The sequence below is a fragment of the Heliangelus exortis genome, chromosome 3 (genome assembly GCF_036169615.1).
Source record: "Heliangelus exortis chromosome 3, bHelExo1.hap1, whole genome shotgun sequence".
Classification (NCBI taxonomy): domain Eukaryota; kingdom Metazoa; phylum Chordata; class Aves; order Apodiformes; family Trochilidae; genus Heliangelus; species Heliangelus exortis.
Window position 1 is genome coordinate 57,308,018 of NC_092424.1, and position 23,117 is coordinate 57,331,134.

The 23,117-nt window shown below is 41.7% G+C and overlaps 1 protein-coding gene across 2 annotated transcripts; it reads left to right on the plus strand.

Annotated features, from left to right (window-relative positions):
- The first annotated feature begins 1,044 nt into the window (after nucleotides 1–1,044).
- Nucleotides 1,045–23,117, plus strand: IFNGR1 (interferon gamma receptor 1). 2 transcript variants are annotated; one of them, XM_071740785.1, is made up of 7 exons: nucleotides 1,045–1,225; nucleotides 12,105–12,219; nucleotides 12,610–12,782; nucleotides 14,930–15,090; nucleotides 15,787–15,964; nucleotides 16,949–17,064; nucleotides 22,314–23,117. In XM_071740785.1, exons 1-7 carry the CDS (start codon nucleotides 1,138–1,140, stop codon nucleotides 22,806–22,808), a joined length of 1,326 nt encoding a protein of 441 aa, XP_071596886.1. In that variant the 5' UTR covers nucleotides 1,045–1,137; the 3' UTR covers nucleotides 22,809–23,117. The 2 variants fall into 2 exon arrangements, with proteins under 2 accessions (XP_071596886.1, XP_071596888.1); XM_071740787.1 differs by lacking the exon at nucleotides 1,045–1,225 and adding an exon at nucleotides 1,481–1,611.

Genomic DNA, 23,117 nt, shown 5'->3' on the forward strand with positions numbered 1-23,117 from the left:
CACCTGTGGAGACACCACCATTTCTGAGACTGTACCAGTTCAGCTTTTTCTTTGGCAACGCTGTTGTTGGCTTGTGATCTTCCTTCTCCTGGCTGCTCGTTCCCTCCCATGCAGCAAATCATGCTGTCTCCTTAATATTGCAAATGCAGATGGCAGGAAAAGCAACACCTCTACACTTTTCTCCAGGACGTGGGACAATGTTTTCACAGGAATTAAAGGTGAAGAAACAGCTGTACTTTTTTCGAACAGGGGTGTGAGAAAGAGGAGGCATTACATCTCTGGCAAGTAGTTCCATTTCCTCCCTTCAGTCTCACTGAAGGCCTGGGAAGAGGTTTGAAGGGTCCCTAAAGCTGCCTCCATTTCAGGTCTAGAAAACGTGTCACTTTCGGAAACTCAGAAAGGAGCTGCTACATCCCCTAGAGCTGGGGGGGTGAGTACCATAAATTTTTCATTTGTGTCCTTGTGCTCCTCTTGCCCTTGAAGTTGGCTGGTAAGGTGCAGCATTATCTGGCATTGGGACACTGGGTGGGAGAGACAAATAGGAGGGCTGAAAGCTGCCACCTCCATCTAGCTTGGCAGCAAGATCACTCCATTTTATTAGGTGCACATAAATTCGGGTTATTTGCAAGAAAGAGTAAAATCTCTCAGTACAAATTGTGATTCCTCTGCGTATGTGAATTCAAAGTACTGCTTCTGAAGAACTCCATCGTGCTTTTTAAGGAACGGGGAATGTGTAAGAGAGCGGCAAAGTTTCCACGTGACGAGGGGGACGATGCATCTTCCAGCGCCTGGGGCTGACAGGAATGACACAGGACCGGCGCTTAAAAAAAAAAAAAAACCAAAACAAGCCACAACGAACAAAGCCGGGCCGTGACGACGGCAACACCACACAACACAAACATTCACACCACAGCCCCCCATAACTCCGACACAACGCTCCCCAATGCCCGGCAGTGCCCTTCGCTGCTGCTTCCCGCCCCGCCCCGGGCGCCCCCAGGCGCCGTGCCGCCCGGCCCGGCCCTCCCCAGCCGTGCCGGCGGGCGTGGAAGGCACCGCGCAGGCGCCGGAGGGAAGCAGGGAGGGGAAGGAATGCGGATCGGTGCGGGGCGGTCGGAGTTGGAGTTGTAGCCGCACGCCATGCGGGTGCTGCTCGCCTTCCTGGTGCTGGCGGTACTGGAGCTCCGCCGCAGCGCGGGCTCCCGAGGGGAGCAGCCGCCGCCCGCAGGTAAGGGGCCGGGCAGGCTGGGCCGGGGGAAGGCAGAGGGCAGGGCAGGGCAGGGCAGGGCAGGGCAGGCTGGGCGGCAGTACGGGTACTCTTGAAGGGGGCGAGGGGCCTGGAACGGATACGGCGGTTCGTGACTGAACGCCGCCGAGGCGGCAGTGGGGCCTGCCCGGCCTCGCCGCTGCTCTCCGGTAGCGTGGCGAGGCGGAGGGGAAGTGTCGGGGTCCGCCTTGCCGCCTGGCTGGCGGATGGGCAGATTCACAGGGACGTGGTGCGTTTTAGAGGCCGTGCCAAGGTGGAATGATTGCACTTAGTTGTCCCTGGGGATGAGCCACACCATACTGGACTTTGGAAGACTCTTTATCTTTACTGCTCCTAGTCCATATAAGGTAAATCTGATAATATACCTGCTGGCTTGTCCCTCGGTAGTTTACATCTTGAGTGACCAATTTGTTTGACTTGATGGTTGCTGGCTTAACCGTGAAACCTTCCAGAGAAGAGCAAGGAAGCTGTGAAGGGATCCAGCACAAGTCCTGTGAGGAAGGGCTGAGGGAGCTGGGGCTGTTCAGCCTGGAGAAGAGGAGGCTCAGGGGAGACCTCATCACTCTCTACAACTCCCTGAAAGGAGGGGGTAGCCAGGGGGGGGTCGGTCTCTTCTCCCAGGCAGCTCTCAGTAAGACAAGTGGGCATGGACTTAAGTTCTGCCAGGGGAAGTTTAGGTTAGATATTAGGAAAAAATTCTTTCCAGAGAGGGTGATCAGGCATTGGAATGGGCTGCCCAGGGAGGTGGTGGTGGATTCTCCATCCCTGGAGGTTTTTAAGAAGAGGCTGAATGTGGCACTCAGTGCCATGGTCTGGGAACCACAGTGGTAGTGGGTCAGTGGTTGGACTTGATATTTCAGAGGTCCTTTCCAACCCAGCTGATTCTATGATTCCTTTTTTCACATTTTAGCAGTAAGGAGGTTTGAAGTATTAACTAGTGTTTTTTGAGATCTGAGTTCACCTCTTTTAGGTGCATGCTTTTATTGCGAATACAATATGCTACTTTTACATTGCATTAATCAATTTTAATGTACAAACACAATGCCAGTTGTGTATGGTATACCTTGTATCATTTGTTATGGATATCTCAGGGGTCATTGTGCATAGAGGAAATGCTCCATCACCTCCCTCTGCTCCAGGGCACACTTTTCCTTAGAACCCAAGAGCAGTTGTCTGAACAGTTAAACACTGCTGCCTTTCCTACAGCTGAGTGATTAGCATAGATAGGCCTGTGACTCATCGGTGGAGCTTCGTTGTTGGGAACTCTGTCTGCATTTAAATGTCCTAGAAGAGAAGGTTGCTGGTCAAGTTTATATTAGTAGTAGTAGAAGACTAGAGACTGTGATAGTAGTTCAGGTGCTTCTTGCACACTGAAAGCCAGATTTTCAAGGTGATGTGTGCACTTCATTTTTGCAGCTTCCTTCCTGTTGTGTGTGATTCTCTCAGTGGTCTTGATTTATTCAGATTATTAGCAGTCATAGCAGTTCTTCCGTCCAGCCTCAGATAAAAACAGATTATAGGAAGTGCATTTAGATGTAATCTATTATGACTTTCCAGCTATAACAAAAGTGGAGAACAGTCATAAAATCGATACAGCAGCATTTAGCTTCTGCTCTTACAGCAGTTTTTAAAATGTCCATCTTGTGCAAAGTCCTGTGGTTTTTTTTAAGGTGGTGATCTAGGTCTGTCTTTTGTTTCTGATTTTTAACATAAACAGGGATTTTAGAAGCTCTGTGAAACAATATGAAACCTCAGAGTTCTGAGAAAATAACAGCCCATTGTAAATAGAAGCTGTAAAAATGCACTGAGTATTGTGTGTAGTCTCTGCTCCCAATTCCTGTGAAATAATTTAAGTTCACTTCATTAAATTAAATAAAAAAAAAGCTTTTAATTTTAGTCCTACTCTTCATACTTTCTTCATTTGTAAGTTGAATGTGGTTTCTTTTTTGTGTTTAAGGTCTTTTAAGAACTTCTGTTCTGCATAGAATTGTTGTTGCACCCACTAATTCAAGCTCGTTTTAATAGCTTTGCTAAGGGAGTGCCATCAAAGTGTAGGAGTGACAGTATGGTAGAACTGTGTGCTTCATATTTGTTTTGGAGAGATAAATAAAAGTGAGTGAAGGCAAGCCTGTGCAAACCCTTCCATATATACTGTATGGCTCCTGCCACTTAGAAGTCTGGGCAGATAGCAGGGACAAAATTCCTCAGCACCTTGCTGCTTGGTCTTGGCCTGTCTTTTGAGCTCCTCTCCAAAACCAGCTTACAGGCAGTCTCCCCTCCAGCGGTGTGAGGAAAGCAGGAACTGGATGGTTTATCTTTCTTTAGTGCCTTTGCTGCCAGAAGTTCCCAGTGGAGATGAATGGATGCTAACCCAAGGGTGCTGCCTGGCTGGGGAGCTGGAAAGTGGACAGAGCCAGCGCTCTGACTGTCATTTCCCACAGGGTGTGTGCCTGGTACTTCTGATGAGTGCTGAACTCTTCCTGCTCTGCAGTTCTGGGCAGTACTTCCAGTTCTCTTCTAGCCCCCAGGTGGCTGTATTCTGCTTTAATACAGGGTAAATTTTGTCTGATTCAGAACAAATTGAATTGAGGGCCTAAATGTTTAAAGAGGTCCATTCTAGAAGGGAATACCGCTTTCAGAAACAGACTAAATTCTTAGTGTGTCCTGTTTTTCACCTTTAGTACAGACTTGCTACTCTCTAAACCCATTTGCCAGGGCTTATGCTGCCTTTCTGACAATTTGGTGCTTTTTTTTTTAATTGTGTATTGCTGCAGTGTCCCGCAGAAGCACTTGGGGAGTACTCATTTATCTGATCTTGTTCCTCTCATCTTCTCTTTCAGTGGTGGTGAATGCTAAGCAGAATCACTTTTTTTACATTTGTGAAGTCACCAAAGCTGCTACCCTTTTCTGGGTGCAATTAAAGTGGATAGATGAGCTCAAGTGGAACACAGGGCTGGTATATCACATGGGCTTGTCTATGGGACCAGTGCTATTCAATATATTCATCAAGGACCTGGATGAGGGAACAGAGTGCACTGTCAGCAAGTTTGCTGAGGGCACAAAACTGGGAAGAGTAGCCGATATATCAGAAGGCTGTGCTGTCATTCAGCAAGTCCTTGACAGGCTGGAGAGTTGGGTAGGGAGAACTTCAGTGAAATAGAACAAAGGCAAGTGTAGAGTCTTGCATCTGGGAAAGAACAACCCCAGCTACCAGTATAAGCTGGGGACTGAGCTGTGACAGAGTGTAGAGGAAGAGATGTGGGGGTCCTGGTGGACAGAAGGATGACCATGAGCCAGCAGTGTGCCCTTGTGGCCAAGAAGGCCAGTGGCATCCTGGGGTGCATTATAAAGGGGGTGGTTAGTAGGTTGATAGAGGTTCTCCTTCTCTACTCTGCCCTGGTGAGTCCTCATCTGGAATATTGTGTCCAGTTCTGGGCCCCTCAGTTCCAGAAGGCCCGGGAACTGCTTGAAAGAGTTCAGTGCAGAGCAATCAAGATGATGAAGGGAGTGGAACATCTCCCTTATGAGGAAAGGCTGAGGGAGCTGGGTCTCTTCAGCTTGGAGAAGAGAATGAGGAGTGACCTCATTAAAGTTAATAAATATGTAAAGGGTGTGTTTCATTATGGAGCCAGGCTCTTCTCAGTGATGTCCAAGGATAGGGTAAGGGGCAACAGATACAAGCTTGAGCATAGGAGGTTCCACGTAAATACAAGGAAAAGCTTTTTCACCGGGAGAGTGACAGAACATTGGGACAGGCTGCCCAGTGAGGTTGTGGAGTTTCCTTTTCTGGAGACACTCAAAACCCACTGTACATTTTCCTGTGTGACTTACACTAGATGATCCTGCTCTAGCAGGGGAGTTGGACTTGATGAGCTTTTGAGGTCCCTTCCAACCCATAATACTCTCTGCTTCTGTGTTAAGGAAGACACTGTTTTCCCAGTCAGGGATCCAGAAGGGACTGATTTGTTAGCATTTTATCTAATATTGGATGTTCTTTCTCAGGCTAAATGTTGATTACCCACTTGGAATGTTCTCTTGGCTTACTGAAATGACTTAAAACTGTTTTCCTAGTGTGTCACCCAGGGATTTTAGGGACTTTTTGTTACTTTTCACAGGAAAAAAAAAAAAAAAAAAAGCGCCTTCCAAAGATTCTTTGCATGCTTGTTTTTCAATTTGTCATTTTGAGCTTTCAGTTGTTTCCAATCTGTATGTAAGTGCCCAAGTGAAATTTAATAGACACATGCAACTTGATCTTTTTTTTTTTTTTTTTTTTTTGAAAGCTGCTGGCTCCATAGAGTATTCACTGTGGAGTCCTCAGGCCTTGTTCTGTTATATGCATTATTATTCTTTCAGTTAAATACTGTTTCCATGAACATTCGTGCCTCTGTGTATACAGTAACACCTCATGACCTCTGCCAGAATGAGAGGAGGAACTTAGTTGTTGCACAAAATACAAACATCAGTTTAAAGACTATTTCATTTTTATGCCTCTGAACTGGAGAAGGGGAAATTCAGTGGATTCAATTTTTGTTGTTGTGTGATTCATTGCTGAGGCTCAATGAACAGATGGAACATCTGCATGTATAAAAAATAAGTACTTCTGTATATACTTTAAAAATAGGTTTTATTGACTATATGGGCATTTAAAACCTGTGTTTCACAAGTCCTTTCTGTTGGTAATATGGCTTGGGAATAGTTATATGCTAAAATAGATAGTCTGATTTCAGTCTTGTATGGAAATCTTTCCCTGTTTGTGTGTGGCTGACCCTATTGTGATTTGTGAAATATGGGCAGTATGGTGGTGTTCTTTGACTTGAGGAGGTGAATGTACAAAGCAGGACAAGTTAAACTTGTAGAAACATGTAGGCTTTTCAGGTTTTATGTACTTGAAGCAGAACTACATTGTATGTGCTGTACAAGTAGTGAATTAGTTGCTGACATTGTCTTCCTTAGTCTTAGATGCAACTAGGTATACTTATTCCTGTTACTTTGGGAAAAAAAAAAAAAACAAAAAAACCCTCCCTCTTAGCAGCCTGGAGCCAAGCAATAGATACTTGAAGTAAAACAAGTGTCTTTCAGTGATACTTGTTTTTGTAATGCCCTCCCACCAGTATTTCCTTCCTGTACAATACACAAATTAGCTTTAACTATTCAGTTTCTTGCAGATATAAATGTCTCCAAAACTTAATACCATTAGTTAAGATACTTGCACATCAAGAAGATACTTGTTACTGTATATATATATATATATATATATATATATATATATATATATATATATATATATACACATACACCCCACAGTAGTCACACCTGCTAAGGTCTTTGCCACCAATATGGCAGCAATAGTTAGTCTGGATTGTTTGTATGTGAACAAATAAATATTTGTATTTCTATCCCACTTATGTGGGTTGGTCATAAACTGATGCAGGTGTGAGTTTGCTGAGTTTGTGTTGTTGTATTCCCATGTCTGTTCTCTATTAAATATTCAACTTCTAGGTCACCCAGTGATCATGTTTGTGCTTCCTTTTTTTCCTCCTTTAGCCCTGCTTTTGCTTTTTAACACTCCATCTCTTCATCCTCAAAATCCAGGTGTGCTTCTTTTCTTTCAGTAATCTGATTTTTTCCCTGTATTCTCTGAGCATAGAACTGCCATTTGAAGTTCCTCTTATGTTCTTCCACAATGCATGTATCCAGCTAAATTTCTGTGAAAAAAATTGTTCCTGCTGACATTTCTGTTGCCTGTCAGCCAGTATTGCTGTCTTACAATGCCAGGTGAATGGACAGAGATAACTGCATGTGGAGATCACTGCATTTGAACTGGAAGTGAACAAGAACTTGTTGAATGTCCCGTATCATGCATCATGACATGATTTGCTTATCTATTTTCATCTCACCTTTTCCACGCTAAGTTTCTCACTGTTTGAATTTGCACCTCAAGTGTAAATTTGTGTTTATTATAAGATATAATTCCCATTGTGGCATTAGCCACTATCAGCTTCCTCCAATTGTGCTTGCTTAGCAGCACAGAACAGCGTGAAACCTGTTTAAAAGAATAATGCATCATTATGGTTCAAGTAAAACAGTCCTTGTTGCAGCATTTTAACTGGCAGTATGCAGAAGTGGCATCTGTGAAAATTAAATGTTAGCACTTGAAAAATCTGCAGTGTTCTTTATGGTCTAAAGTGCTGGTCTGAAATGAAGCTGATGTGTCCCAGGGCCATGTCTCTGCACTGGTACAAGATGGGGAACTAGCCAGAGAAATCAGTAGAAGCTAAATAAACAGCTTGAGTAAAGGGGCTGTGAGCTGAACAATGAAGACCATATGGGGCAGGCAGGTAGGATGAGACCTGAAGAAGAGGCCTAGAATTGTCTGCCCAAGGCATTAAAAGCAGAATTTCTGTGGGTAATCACAAGCTGATCCTTTTTCTGTGCCTGTTTTGAGGTCCTTTCGTCTGAACTGTTACAATGCTTAGCACTCAGTTCTGATCTTAAACTGCTGTGACTTGCACTGAGTTTCTGTGTATTATTGCTAAATGGAGAGTAAGTCCTTGGTGACTCAAATTGGTAAGGCTGTGACTGCAAGTAGAGGTAGTCTTCCATGAAAATAACCATTGCAATTAGGGAAAGGTGGTGAGCTTTCAGGCATTCTTTGGCTTTAAAGTATAACCAGCAAATCTCAAAAATAAACACAAGCTGAGAAAAATTTACTTTTTCCTTCACTAGAAGTGAAGGTGGTCCATTGGACCACCTGAAAGACAGCATTTCTGTTGCTTGTATAGAAGAAGATTGGTACAAGATGTGATTAGGTGTCATCCCTTAGAATAAAAGGTGGGGAGATGATTCTTGGCCCGTGAAACATGGAGATGTTAATGAGTGGAGGTGTGTTATAAACCTATTTCTTTACTGGCTTTTGTAAGCAGAGCTATAGAGATTTTTTTGATCATTGCTTGCCCACCATATGACTTGACTCGGAAAAGAGCCAAGTGGGACTGTAGACTGGTTCTTGAAGAAGCTCTAAAGCTCCTAGTTTGTGAGGTGGGATTGTATCAGTCCTTAGGACCCATACACCCAACTGATCCTTTGAGTGCATGCAATCCATGGATTTATCTATACATGTTGCAATGAAGATCTGAAAGTCCAACACACCTGATTGGCTTTGTCTCGTGAAGTTTTAAAGATACACATTATGGGAAAAGATACTTACTATGGGAAAAGGGTCTTTTTGTGTCCAACCTAGCCTTGCAGGAGGCAGACAAAATTGTACAGCAGCAGCTACTCATACTAAGAGTACCCTCTAAGGTTTTAAAAGCAATTACAACAGGAACCCTTCCCCCTGCAAGGAGCTGCTCAATAAGAAATAATCAGAAAATGGTATGCACAATTAGACTATTATTGTCATATCCATAAGATTGAGGAAGGTGCTCCTAAAATACATACTGTACAGGAGCCTCTTAAATGGGGACTTGAACAAGGGACCTGCAACATCTCCCATCAAGGCAGCACCTGAGTTTAAATCAGCCCTACAAAATGTTTGGTTTACCAATGCATCTGCCAAGAGAGAAGGGAAAACGTAAATATCAAGCAGTGGCTCAATATCTAACACTGGGGACAAAATTGTGACAGAGGGAGAGAGGGAGGCCCAAGTGGGAGAGCTGGTAGCAGTCTGGAATGAATTAACTAGGAAACTCCAGGCTGCACTGTATATCTTTACAGAGTCCTATGCTGTCCTTAAGAGATGCCTGAAAGGCTCCCTTTCTGCGAACAAATTCAAAGGGAACTTAATCGGATACCAGTCTGGCAAAAGGAAATCTGGGTACAGAACAAAGGAATCCAGTGGGTTTTCCATACTCTGTTTTATCCTCAAGCCAGTGGCATTGTTGAGCGCACCAATGGCCTTCTGGAACAGTTTTTGAGGCCCTATTGAGCCAGACTGGGACCAGTGACTGTCAGATGCAGTATACTGAGTGAACAGTTGCTGGGGAGTGAATCTAGAAAACAAAAATAGAATGAAAATGGAACCTGGCTAGGAAAAACAAAGGCTTTGTAACACCTTCCAAGTCACCCTGTTTGGGAGCACCTGTGGAATCACACCTGTTATCAATCAGATGTAACAAATTCAATACAAGATGTCATCCCTGTTCCCTGTACTATAGTACCTTGGTGTGAACCTCCCCCTAATTCAGATTACTTTGTGCATAAATACAATGTACAGTGAGATGCAGAATGGTGCATTCAAAGCCCTAGTAAACCAGGGACTCCTTACTTGGAGAACCATAGAAAGTATGAATGTGCATGGTCCCTAAAACAAATATTTAACACTTGACCTCCATTGGAATCAGTGTTTACACTCCCTGCCTGGGAACAATTGGGGTGGGAGGTAAAAGAGGGTGGGTGTGATGGGATAACAAGCTGATTGCCTTCCGGAGAAACATTATACTGGAAAGTAGAAGAACATAGGAGTACTGAATATTATTATAAAACAATGCCTCATATTTGTTAAACTGCTCTCGCATGTTGAATTGTTTCACTGGAAAAGAATATTCCCTGAAACCTGATCTATTTATGAAGTAAGAACTTTTTATCTTTGATATGTGTACTTGTTGGGGTTTTCCAAACTATGGTTATAAAAACTGAGATAATTGTTGCGATAGCTCCTCTTCTCTAAGGTGCCACAGTCTTTCCAACCTTCCAGGGTCCAGACAAAAGAAGGGTATGGAACACAGAAAACCAGAAACAACAATTACCAAAGGGTTATCTATACCACTGTGAAAAAGCTAAATACCCAACCCCTAGCAGGACTGTGTGGGCATGTTCAGATAGGAAAATGAACTCTCATCTGAACATGTATGAGATGGCTGAACTAACATGTACAGTCAGTATCCCTTCTATGTGTCCATCTTGAATACTTATCCTCCCTAAGAAAAGCTGCATCTGAAAATGAACTGCCATGAATTCTAAAGAATGGATCTTGAGTGTCTGAGCTCCCAATTATTACACCTGAGGACAAAAAATAAGTCTAGATTTAGAAGCATTTTTTGCACCTACCACATTAATTGTCTGACATTATTATGTATTAGAGAGTCTCAACATGACAAGTTCATGTTTTGTGCAATTGGACTGAGGTCACATTTAAAGAATTGAATACATAGGTTCAGGAAGTATCTAAGCTTGCCCTACAAAATTGATTAGCATTGGACAAGTTTTTATTAAAAGTCCATCACGTCTGCAGGATGTTGAAATGGCATTCATGTTGATTGTCATATTACTTGGGTTTGTAATTGGCTTTGCAGTTATTCGATGTTTAATAACCTGCTTTTTGAGTGCTAACTCCTCATCTTTTCTCTACTGTGTAAAAATCACCCTGGTGGATGAAGAGAAGAGCATGTTTGAGCCACAGGGTGGTGTAAGGGAACTGATCTGCAAGGACCATTGTAATCTCAAACAGACCCTTGATAGCACTCTGAAGGGACTGCTGGAGAGGATGGAGACAGTGATAAAGGGTCTGCATATGGCCTACATCCTGAATGCCATGATAACTGTATTGATTGAGAGAACTAAAACAACTGAGGGGCAGAAAAAGGTGAAGCCCCTTCCAGCTGCTCAGCTGTGATGATTTAGTCACACACAGGAACTAGGCCATCCTAGGCTGAACTGTTATGGTTTGCTAAACACAGACCTATAAAACAAGGAGTGGTGATTTTTCTTCTCTTTCTCCCTCTTTTTTTTCTTACCCCCACACTTTTTTATTTTGGCCCACCTTCTTATATATATATATATATGTACACACATACATACACACACACACACATTTGTGGGTGGCCCGTTTTTGCAAAGAATTTAACTTGAACTGTTGTAATAAGGGTAATTTTTAAGAAATTTTAAGAAAATTTTTTGTTAATTTTTAAGAAACAAACCTTGTGCAACATTTCCACCTTAATCTGATCAGAGGGTATCAGACAATCGATTTATCCCTCAGACCATAATAGTTTGTTTACCTTTTGTGGGCTGTCCAGTCTGGATTGAATCAATTAAAAGAGGATTTGGATCCAGATGCACTCAGGCTCCTCTCTGAGAAGGAGACTGGAAAGCAAGGGGGGTCCAGTCCAGGTCTTCCTGAGTTACCTGATCCAGGATGTAACAAGAGAATATTCAGGAAGCCAAACCAGGTATCGAGAAGTTAACATGTAACAATTTAATCAGTTCAGTGGCTGATTGAAAGGCTTGGAGTATGTGGAACTAACAGCTTCAGTGTTCTAATTCCTTACAAATGTTAGTAGGTAATTATTGTCATTGCTTTCTAAAAACTACAGCTGGAGTGGCAAAAATGGCATTGTCAGAAGTTCACATTGAATTCAGGCTTTCCCCAGCAGGCCCGTTGTCTTTTGGCAAGGCTGAGTTGGCAGACAGTAGAATTCTGCAGAGCTCCCCTGGAGCAAGAGAAATCTGCAGGACCTGGGCTGATCTCCTCTAACTTAGGTAGATTCATACCATCTTGCTGGTATGTCTGTATAATACCAACATAGGGGTATAATTGTCACAGCTTATGAACCTAATATGGGCTGTGTGATGGACCTGCTTTCAATGGGCATGGGTTATCCAGGGTTCTGGGCAAGAAAGCTGTCTCTATAGGAGACAAGAATAATAAATCACATCACAGGGCTTGTATGTATTCGTACTGGTGGCAAACTAGTCCACTTGTGGGGTAACTGCAATTTTTACATTTAGTTTTTTATTCTGTAATTTCTAGCACATTGCCTTTTCCAAACACTTTAGAAGTATATTTGATTGTTCTTATGATTGACTAGGTCAGTTTATCAATGTGTTCTATTTCTTCTAGTGCCTTCACCAACAAAGCCTCTAGTAACATCTGAAAATTTCAAAACTATCTTCAATTGGCAGTATCCACCTATGTCTGAAACTCCTCGTTTTACAGTGGAAATCAACCCTTACGAGTAAGTTTTTATTCTTTTGTCATTTCCTGGTTTTTCTCTGCATATAAAAGCAGTAAGTCCCTGGTAAATTCTTTTGATTCTGTGTGTGTTGAAATCAAGTAGGGTGAGGTTTGCCTAGGTGTAAGTTAAGGTAAAATTTGTAAAATGACTGGATGGTTGAGTTTGGCAGGGACTTTCGGAGGTCATGTAGTCCAATCCATTTACTCAAGCAGGATCACCTAGAGCCAGCTGCCCAGGACTGTGTCCAGGTGGCTTTTGAATATCTCCAGGAACGGAGGCTACACAAGGTACTGAGCCAGTGTTCAGTCACCCTCTTAGATGTTTTGTCGCATTCAGTGTATTATGAAGTATTGTGTAATTGTATTAACTTTAACTTGATCTGTTTTACAGTTCGGGTTCCTATAAGAACGTCTCAACTTGTGTGAACATTTCAGCTCATTTTTGTGATGTCTCAAGGGAAATAAGTCATCCTCTTGACTCCTACTGGCTTCGAGTTAAAGCTCTTGTTGGGTCACAACAGTCTGAGTATGTTGAGTCAAAAGAGTTTATTTTGCAAAGGCATGGTAAGTTCCCTCCCAAAGTAAACCTTATAAATTTTCACAAAATTTGAAAAGTGAGTAATTATCCTTTTCACTGTATTACTGTGTCTCATTTGAGAATATCATGAAGTTAGGAGTCCAGGATGAAATGAAGCATGATGGCTGTTCAGTAGGAACTTTTGTAGTTCTGTCTCTGTGGGGACTGTAATCCCATGTACTGACAGCTTTCAGTGTCTAGATATTATCTAGAAACTGTGGGAGCCCACTGGAGCTTCATAACAAACAATTGCTCATTCTTCATGTAAATCCCTGGGCTGCTCTGGGAGAGATCACATTTTTTCTCATCAGTACTGTGTCTAGATTTCAGGCCAGCCTGTCCAAAGCAGTGGGGGCAGTGCCAGCATTGATGGGCAGTGCAAAGCAAACAAAAAAATGTAAGGAAAGGTTGAGACTTCTTATAGTTTTACCATGCTGAATGTATAGATTTCAGGCAGGATGTTGGCCATGTGATTCTCCCTGCCTTGGGCTATGCTTTAGACAGAGCTGGATTTTTGCATTTAAGAGTGGAGACCCTGTTTGTTTTCCACTATGGTTCCCTCCCTGCCCTATACTTTCATGACTTGGAATCTCTGGCTTGTTTCTAGTATTTGACAAAGGGACAGAAGTCATGGTAATACGGCGGGGTTTGACAGTTTTCAGAAAATTGGTAGCCCTGTGTGGAGGAGAGAGACAAAACCATTTGCCCATTGAACAAGAAGCTAAGATGTTAAGTCAGATCATTAGACACCAAAAAATTACCATAGGCCATTGCCCCCAGAGAGTGGTGCTGAACGGTGCTGATCCAATTGGTGGTCGCTCACCAGTGGTGTCCCCAGGGATCAGTGCTGGGCCCGGTTCTCTTTAATATCTTCATTGATGATTTAGATGAGGGGGTTGAGTCCACAATTAGCAAATTTGCAGACGACACTAAGTTGGGGGAGAGTGTGGATCAGCTGGAAGGCAGGAGGGCTCTGCAGAGGGACCTGGACAGACTGGAGAGTTGGGCTGATTCCAACGGGATGAGGTTCAACACGGCCAAGTGCCTGGTCCTGCACTTTGGCCACAACAACCCCATGGGGAGCTCCAGGCTGGGCACAGAGTGGCTGAGAACAGCCAGGCAGAAAGGGACCCGGGAGTCTGGATTGACAGGAAGCTGAACATGAGCCAGCAGTGTGCCCAGGTAGCCAAGAAGGCCAATGGCATCCTGGCCTGTATCAGGAACAGCGTGGCCAACAGGTCCAGGGAAGTGATTCTGCCCCTGTATCAGGAACAGCGTGGCCAACAGGTCCAGGGAAGTGATTCTGCCCCTGTACTCAGCCCTGGTGAGGCCACACCTCGAGTACTGTGTCCAGTTCTGGGCCCCTCAGTTCAGGAAGGACATTGAGGTGCTGGAGCAGGTCAAGAGAAGAGCAAGGAGGCTGTGAAGGGATCCAGCACAAGTCCTGTGAGGAAGGGCTGAGGGAGCTGGGGGTGTTCAGCCTGGAGAAGAGGAGGCTCAGAGGAGACCTCATCACTCTCTACAACTCCCTGAAAGGAGGGTGTAGCCGGGGGGGGTCAGTCTCTTCTCCCAGGCAGCTGTCAGTAAGACAAGAGGGCATGGAGTTAAGCTCTGCCAGGGGAAGTTTAGGTTAGATATTAGGAAAAAATTCTTTCCAGAGAGGGTGATCAGGCATTGGAATGGGCTGCCCAAGGAGGTGGTGGTTCCTGGAGGTTTTTAAGAAGAGACTGGATGTGGCACTCAGTGGCGTGGTCTGCTAGCCACAGTGGTAGTGCGTCAATGGTTGGATTTGATCTCAGAGAACCTTTCTAACCCAGCTGATTCTGTGATTCTCTTAATTGCTTTTGTTTTTCTGTTGTCAGGGAGCTGAATATTTATGATCTTACATATTTAGGAAAGTTGAATTGCTCAACAGTGAAATTCCATGTCCATTTTAGAAGCAGATTTCTGTGTATCAGACTTATATTCATAAAGTAACCTTTAATTCTAAGTGTCACATTGTGTGATATTTATAGAATTGAAATAAACATGTAATTCTTCTCAAATCTCTAATGAACTTTGTAATGCTAACTATAAATAGCATATTTTTTTGTCAAAAGCTTTGGCCTAATAGCAAAGGTGCAATGTGTTGCAGGAAAAATAGGGCCACCAAAACTGAAGCTCTCAAGGCACAGTGATAAAATTGTGGTTGATATTTACCATCCTCCATTCCCATCTGTGGAGCTTCTTCCTTGGACCAAAGAAATTTATTTGGATCACATGTACTCAGTCACTCTTCGGAATAGTAAAAATGAGGTAAGTTTCAAAATTAAAACTTCAAATTAAAAATGTGTTTTTTACCTTAAATTGTCACTCCTATGACAGTTAGGATCAACAGATATCAAAGAAAACAGCTGAACTTAACAGAGGACTGCTGAAGCCCTTAAACATTAGTTGTATCACTGTGAGATACATGTCTGGGAGGTCTGGATTTTAGTTGTCCAGGGAGACATCTTGCAACAAAAGGAGATTACTGCATTAATTGTGCACAAGAGAGCTGCTATAGTTTCTGCATATGTATTAAAACACTGGTAACTTTACCTGTGCCCCTTTTATTTGTCTGGATAGACCTTTTGATTACCTTTCAAGGTATTGATACCACTTTATTTAGCAGTCATGTGGGGTAAATTTGAGAAAGAGTAGATGTGTTTATTTACGGTTACCTTTTCCAGTGTGTACAGATACAAATTTTCTAAGGGAATTATGAATGCAAATCTAGGTTGCAACCAGTACACATTTTAGCAGAAAGCCCTGTAGTGTGATCAAATATAACATTTTAAGGTAGCTCACAAGCTGATGGCTAAAGTTCAGACAGCTTTTGCAAGGTTTCTAGATGATTTAGGAGCTATATCTAATACTGGTTTTACATTTTTGGAAGTGTTGAAAGATACTATTACATTTAAATTGATGTATTGAATTGAATGATGTGTTATAACTTTTTTTTTTTTGCAGAGTAAAGAGTTGTTCCCTGAAGACAACTGTACAGAGTACAAGTGTACTCTTGAGATCCCAGTTCCTGCTGAAGATTCCTCTTACTGTGTTAGAGCAAAGGGAGAATTTTATGGCAATCTGATGATTGGCGCTCCATCAGAAGAAAGCTGCATTGATGTTTCTCTCAAGCAGAAATTCAGTAAGAAAAATCTAAAACTTTAGTTAGAACATGCTGAGTCTGACCAGAAATCTGTTACATCTAAGTATTTGAGCTCTGACTTGAGACATGGGATGACTAGGATGCATACAGGAGAATGAGAGAAGGGAAAGTATGTCATTCTTTGTCATTCTTTTCCAACTGTACTTTACCAGTTCTAAAGATGTTTATTTAAATTAACCCTGTTGGATTTTTGGGGGGATGCTTTTCCTGCTTTATTGATACTACAAAACCTGTTTAACTGCACCTGATCATTGGTGTGATTAACATATGACAAGTGGATCATGCACCGAGTTGTATGGTTTTCAGAAGTGTTGTCTCTCTTTTAACAAGTGGCTTTTTGTTCTGTCTTATCACTGAGGAAAATATATAGACTTTTCTTGAGTTTGAGGCAGCTATAAATTTGTGGTCATGAAACTGTGATGTTAACATCTTCACTAAAAGAGAACATAGGCAGCTAGTGATATGACTTTGTATTTCTGATAGCTTCTTAAACACTTTTTAATGTTTACTTCATTACTTCTCTAGAGAAAAGAGATAAAATTGATAGAAGAGTTGTGTTCATTCTTTCATGCACAAGAGCAGCACTCTGATCGAGGGGGAGGACAGTAAGGAGAGTCAGACTAGGGGAATCTTACTCATAGTAGTTAACAGTTCTGTGTCTTGGAAGACATATGTTTGTCTCCATCTGTCATCTGAAAGACAAAAAATTAAGTATTAAATTCCTTTACCTCTATAAAAGCATCATTGTGTTTATATAAAATGAAAATTTTCTGTCATTTTTATTTGTTTGATATAGTGCTTTGTAAATTAAGTTTTCTTCGGTGAAAAGAAGGTGGTAAATTAATAAATTCACACATTACAGTTAAGCTTTTTGAGCTAATATGGTTTCTGAAGTTATTCTGAACGATACAGCAGGGGTTTATTTTTCCAAACTTCCTCACAGATTTTGCTCTAACTTCGTAGGCATGCAGCATGTCATCATTCCATGTGCTGTAATTTTGAGCCTGACTCTAATATTGTCAGTATTTTGTGGCTGTAAGAAGATAAGAAAGAGGAACATAACGTTGCCTAAGTCTTTGGTAAGTTCAGACTTTATATCTTTGTCAGATTTTTACTATCCAACTAGGTAATTTTTGTAACTATAATATCTTTTTGCTTGCCTCATCTTTTTTTACCATGGTTTTGGAGATGTTTAGGATTTATACCAGTTTATTGTTCCAATGCTGTTTCTAATGTTCTGTTGCAGCCTCTGCGAACAGGTGTCATGTTCATTTTAGAGCTAGACTTCAATGTCTTTTTAACTGAAGTAGCAGTATTTGGTCTGGTTTGGGAACTTTGCTCTTAACAACTCAGTGTATGTGCAGATGGGGAGGTTTTTATTCTTTCCAGTAGTGACACAGAACCGGGGAATCGCTGAAGTTGAGAGACTTTTTGCGATTGTCTGGTCCAGCCCTTTGCTCTGACAGGATCACTAGGGGCAGGCAGCCTGGGCCTTTGTCCAGTTGGGTTTTCAAGATCTCCAAGGGAGGAGACTCCACAACACACAACCACAGTCCGTGCCAGAATTTAATCACTCTCACAGTAAAAATTGTTTTCTTACAGTCAGATAAAATTCCATGTGTTTCAGCTTGTGCTCATTTCCTCTTGTGCTGTCACTGAACACCTGTGACATTCCTTCATTACATGGTAATATTGTGATAATACTAAATGCTAAAATGTTCTTAGAGATGTGCAGAGTAAGGAGGGTGGAGTGATAGTGAAGTAAGAAGAGAGAAGAACAACTAGGTGAAATGTGTTCTCACACTGAGCAGTCACAGGGAAGAGAGTTCAGCAGCTGTACTACCTTACAAGCTTCCTGTAGCCATCCTCAGGAAACACAGTGAATAAAGAGCAATTTCATATCAGGCAAGAGCAGAGTATCTGTCTAGTACTGTTACTGTGTCCTGGTGTCTCATTAGTTTCAACATGTGAGGCAGTAGTAAATGGTAATCACATTGAGAGTGTATCTTCTCAGTGGATGCACAAAACATATTTCAAGAGACCATCTCCTTCTACTTGCCATCTGCAGTAGTTCTCATTTGTCATGTACTAGATTTTTCTTGTAAGGTCTGTGATCAGTGCTAAGCTGTTTTGGAAGGAGCTAAGCTGTTTTGGCCTGGCCTTAGTGTATTGGTATGATGGAGGTATCTCCCTCTGATTTAACTTTCTTCTTCTTTTCTTCTTTTTTTTTCCACTTTTTTTTTCTTTTCTTTTTTTTTTCTTTTTTTTTTTAGTGTGTAGACAAAAAACACTCCATAAGATAAAGATTCATTGAAAAGCATCAACTACAATTTTTAGCTCATACTTAGTTCAACCTTTCTGTTCCTTGCTGGTGCTTATTCCAAGCCCGTCAGGAATGACAAGGCTGTGTTCTCTCACCATATTTGTGAAACACTCCTGGATAATCACAAAGAACTTAAAAATTTTCTTTGTAAATCTTGACTTCTTTGGTTATACAGCATCTATTTTTGATCTGGATAAATTATAATTGTTCATGACTGATACTTGCCACAAATTGTCATCTTACAAGAGAGAACCTGCTTTACTACTTTTTGTGAAGTTTTTTTTCCTGTAAGCATCTGTCTATAGGACAGTAACATATTCTTCTGTTTATACATTAATGCTGCATTAATTTGTTTTGGGATCATGCAAAGCCCATGCAGATTTTGCCAAGGTGCTAAAAAGATTTGAAATGGACTTCTCAAACTCCTCCAGAAAATGTATATCTGAAAATTACTGGGAACTTGTAGGTGGACAAGCCCTTAGAAGAGAAAGTCAGGAAAGAAACTGTTGATTACCCCAACTGTTGTGGTTTTCTTGGTATGTTATTTATGTGTGTCCTTGAGCTTGGGTTCCACCAGTGTATCTCCCTTGCCTGTTAAGACAGTTCAAGACCTTCGGGCTCAGGTGCTCTTTACTGGAGACAGAAAGATATCTTGAGCACTTGCACATGCCAGGAAACAGCTTAAGGTTGTCAGTTTGTTAGTATGAGATAAGATGCATGAAAGACAAATATTAACATATATAAGGTAAATAATTTTCTTCAAATAGCAACTGTATCTTGATTACTCATTACTCAAGGTGCTTTGAATTCCAGATAGTGTAATAAGATGTGATTCTTTTCTTTGAAGCTAGAGGTAACTGCACGAGTTGCTGACTTGTCTTGTAGTCATGACTCATCGACTCAAACCTATGGTTCCAGGAAGCCTAGAGGTGGTTTTTTTACTTCTGAAACTTCCTTATTTCATGAGTGGGAATAGGAGTGTCTTGGCCTGATCTTGCTTTGCTCAAAAACCCGTAAAGAGAAAAAGGGGTTTCCTTTTTGAGAATAGAAGTCTTGAATGTAGCTGTATAGAGAGTACTTTATCTTCGAGGTCTATCTCTTAAGTATTTCCAGCTGGCACTGTGAAATCCAGAGCCAGTGTAGAGTACAAGGCCTTCTTCTAGCATGTTTTAGGGTTGTGACTTTTAGGGCCATGTGAAAATCCTAAAAAGGACAGAAACAAGAACTTGTTGGGCTTTGGTTTTTAACTTTAGTATAGCATGTGCTGGTATGGGAACAGTGGGAAGTTGTGAATGCAGCTTTTAGCCATAGTTTCTTCCAGCATTTCTTGTTACTTCACATACCTCAAGGATTCCAGCTTACACAGAGAATTGTTTTTTCTTGTCGCTTGCTGTGTGACTATTAGAGGCAGATTTTTCCTTCCCTCAAAAAAACTTGCAGATTCTGATCCCTTCAAGGTGAGTGTCAGTATACAATAAGTATCCAGTATTTTTTCATGCATCTGTATAACCAGGTTTCAAAAGGTACATTAATCCTACCAGTTGTACATGGTATTTTCAGTATCTGCACATTACTGATTGTATTCTGGCTTCTGCAACGATCTTTTAAGCATCTGCTTCATATGAGCAAGCAATTGCCATACATACTCATGGAAATTACTCTGAATATTCCTCACTTAGTGTTCTGACTGTTTCTGCATAACAGGAAATGAACATCCAGAGAGAATGATGGCTGAATGGCACTTAGGTTGCAGTGTGGTATGGTCTCAGTGTCAGGAGCCACCTTAATGCTCTTTCTTGCAGTTTTCCAGAGACAGTCCTTGATTCCCCAGGGGATCACATCACTTTAGTAGCATTGACATGTCTGTCTATAAAACTCACTTAAATTGCATATAACTGCTCTCCAGGGAGCATTTGTTTGTTTTGTGGTGGTGTTTTTTGTTTGTTTGCTTTTGAACTATAATAATTCCATTGATCCGGAGTAAACCACAGTACTATCAACAGGTACCAGGGCAACTGAGCAGAAAGATATAGGGATGAAGTAAGGGATAATGGTTAATTCTAAGGAAGATAAGGATGTAAAGATACAGGGTCAGAACCTTCTGATCAAGGAAGATTCTTGAAAAGCACAATGAGATTTGATTGTCTGGTTTTGATGGTGCTCTCAGTTCATATGCTAATACAGACTGGGCTCTTCTTGCTTATTTGTAGGTTTTCTTAAACAGTGTTATTTTTCTCCCCCTTTTCTACTCCTAGCCCTTTCTTCCTAATTTCCCTCAACTTGTAGTTTCAGTCAGATTATTTTGTTACAGAGTATCTAAAAAACCAGTAGTTGTGTACATTTTATTAAGATATTACCTTAGTCTGTGATACACATATGTAATGGAGAAGAGGAACTAAGTAACCCTTTTCCCCCGTGCTTTTGTTAGCCTTAGGAAACACTATCATAGGGCTGAAAATTTACCCTCTTTTATCTTTATATTCTTGAAACCACCTTTTACAAAAATAATTCAGAGGTACTTTAACAACCTGAAGGTATGTCATAATTGCTTAAAACAAGCATTGGCATTGAAGGAATGAATATATTCTTCCTGTGGAGGGGTTTCAAAGTGAAACAATAAGGCTTGTCTCAGCATTGAAGGAGAGCTTAGTGACACAGTAACCAGGAAGACTTCAACATAGAGTAATGGGTATGCATAAAAGTTCTCATGTAATTTTAAAGATCTCTTTCTAAAGTTTACTTTGCTCCCAATTGAGAAAGGTGCCACAAAATATTACAGTTATTCCAACTTACACTCATTAGCTATAGAGTATGAAAAGTTTTCCCAGCTAGTTGAAGACTATCACAGCTTTTTCTTCCTTTATTGTTTTTCTTCTACATTGCAAACTTCAAATTACTTAAAATACACTGGGTAACATGAAATGGATTTGGTCCTTGCAAATGTGTTTGCACATAGAAAACATTTTTGAGAGCTTGTCTAAAAGTGTGGTTCATAGAACGATTTTGGTTGGAAGGGATAATCTAGTTACAGCCCCCACTGCTATGGGCAGGGATACCTTCTACTAGACTAGGTTGCTGAAAGCCCCATCCAACCTGGCCTTGACCACTCCTAGGGAGGAAGCATCCACGACTTCCTTGGGCAACCTGTGCCAGTGTCTCCCCACCTTCCCACTAAAGAATTTCTTCCCAATGTCTACCCTCCTTTATCATAAAACCATTCCTCCTTGTCCTATTGATGCATACCCTTGCACCAATTTCCTTTCCAGCTTTTCCTGTAGACCCCCTTCAGGTACTGCAAAGCTGCTGTAAGGTTTCTCTGGAGCCTTCTCTTTATCTCATGTGAAAAACCCCAGCTCTCTCAGACAGGAGAGGTGCTCCAGATCATCTTTGTGGCCTTCCTCTGGACAAGCTCTAACAGCTCCATGTCCTTACAGTTGGGGTGCCAGAACTGGACAAAGTACCCCAGGTGGGGATCTTATGAGAGTGGAGTTGGGAAGGGACAGATCACCTCCCTCAACCAGCTGGTCAGGCTTCTTTTGATGTGGCCTAGGATATGGCTGACTTTCTGGTCTGCAAGTGCACATTGACAGCTCATGTTGAGCTTCTCATCAACCAGCACCCCCAAGTGCTGCTCATCAGGGTTGTTCTCAATTCGTTCTCCACCCAGCCTGTAATTGTGCTTGGGGTTGCCCCAACCCTGGTGCAGGACCTTGCATTTGGCCTTGTTGAACTTCATGTGGTTGCATGAGCCCACCTCTCAAGCCTTCACATCTTAATGAAAGAGTTGAAGTCATAGACATAGGCTAATGACTGTATATGTACACTATACTACAGTTATCTAACTTTGCTAATTTCTCTTGGGATTGGTTGGCATGACATTAAAATTGTATTATGAACTTGTGTTGTTTTTTTTTTTAAACCTCTAAACTTCGACAGAAGATACAGCAAATAAATTAAGCCGATTATGTGGAACTTAAAGTCATTTTTTTCTCCCCCTCATTTCAGGTCAGCGTGATAAGAAACCTGAACACCGACAGCATTCTAGACTCAAAATCAGAAACAAAATACTTATCTGTAATAGACGTCTTGCCATCCCCTTCAGGGTTGCCAGACAATGATGAAGTAATCTCACTGGAGGGAGAGCCAAAAGAAGAAACTGTTAGTCCTGAGAATTCCGCTGAAGGATCCTCTTCTGTTCCTTCCCCAGAGGCACCAATGAAAGCAGAAAAAGTTCCTGAGCAGGAAAGCACAGAGGAAGTATCTTGTGATGATGAACACAGTCACAAAGTAAAAGAGAGCTATTTTGTTTCTGACAGTAGCCAAAATGAAATGTGCACTAATTCTTCAGATCCAGAGGTTTCTGCTGCAGAAATAAGACAATTGGTCATTCCGAGCAGCTGCCTCCAGTTTTCAGGCTATGACAAGCCTCATGTTCCCTTAGATACTTTTATAGATGTTGGTGAAGAACAACCTGTGATTGCTTACAGGCTGACAGACTAACCAGGATACCTGAAGTGTTCTACCAGCACTCGGGAAGAACAGCATTACTGAAGATCAGGGAAAGTCTGGGTTATATTGTGAGCATCTACAAGTTGTACTTGTTCTGATCTAAATAGAGTATCCTTAATACAGTTGGATCTTGAAATGAGACTGAAAGCAGTGCCTAAGAACAGCATAAAAAATGGGGAGACTCTTCATAATACTCACTTCCAGAAATGTTCAAGTATATGACATAACTCACTATTTCCTATTTGGAACCATAGAATTACAGAATTGTTTGAGTTGAAAGGACCTTAGAGATCATCCAGT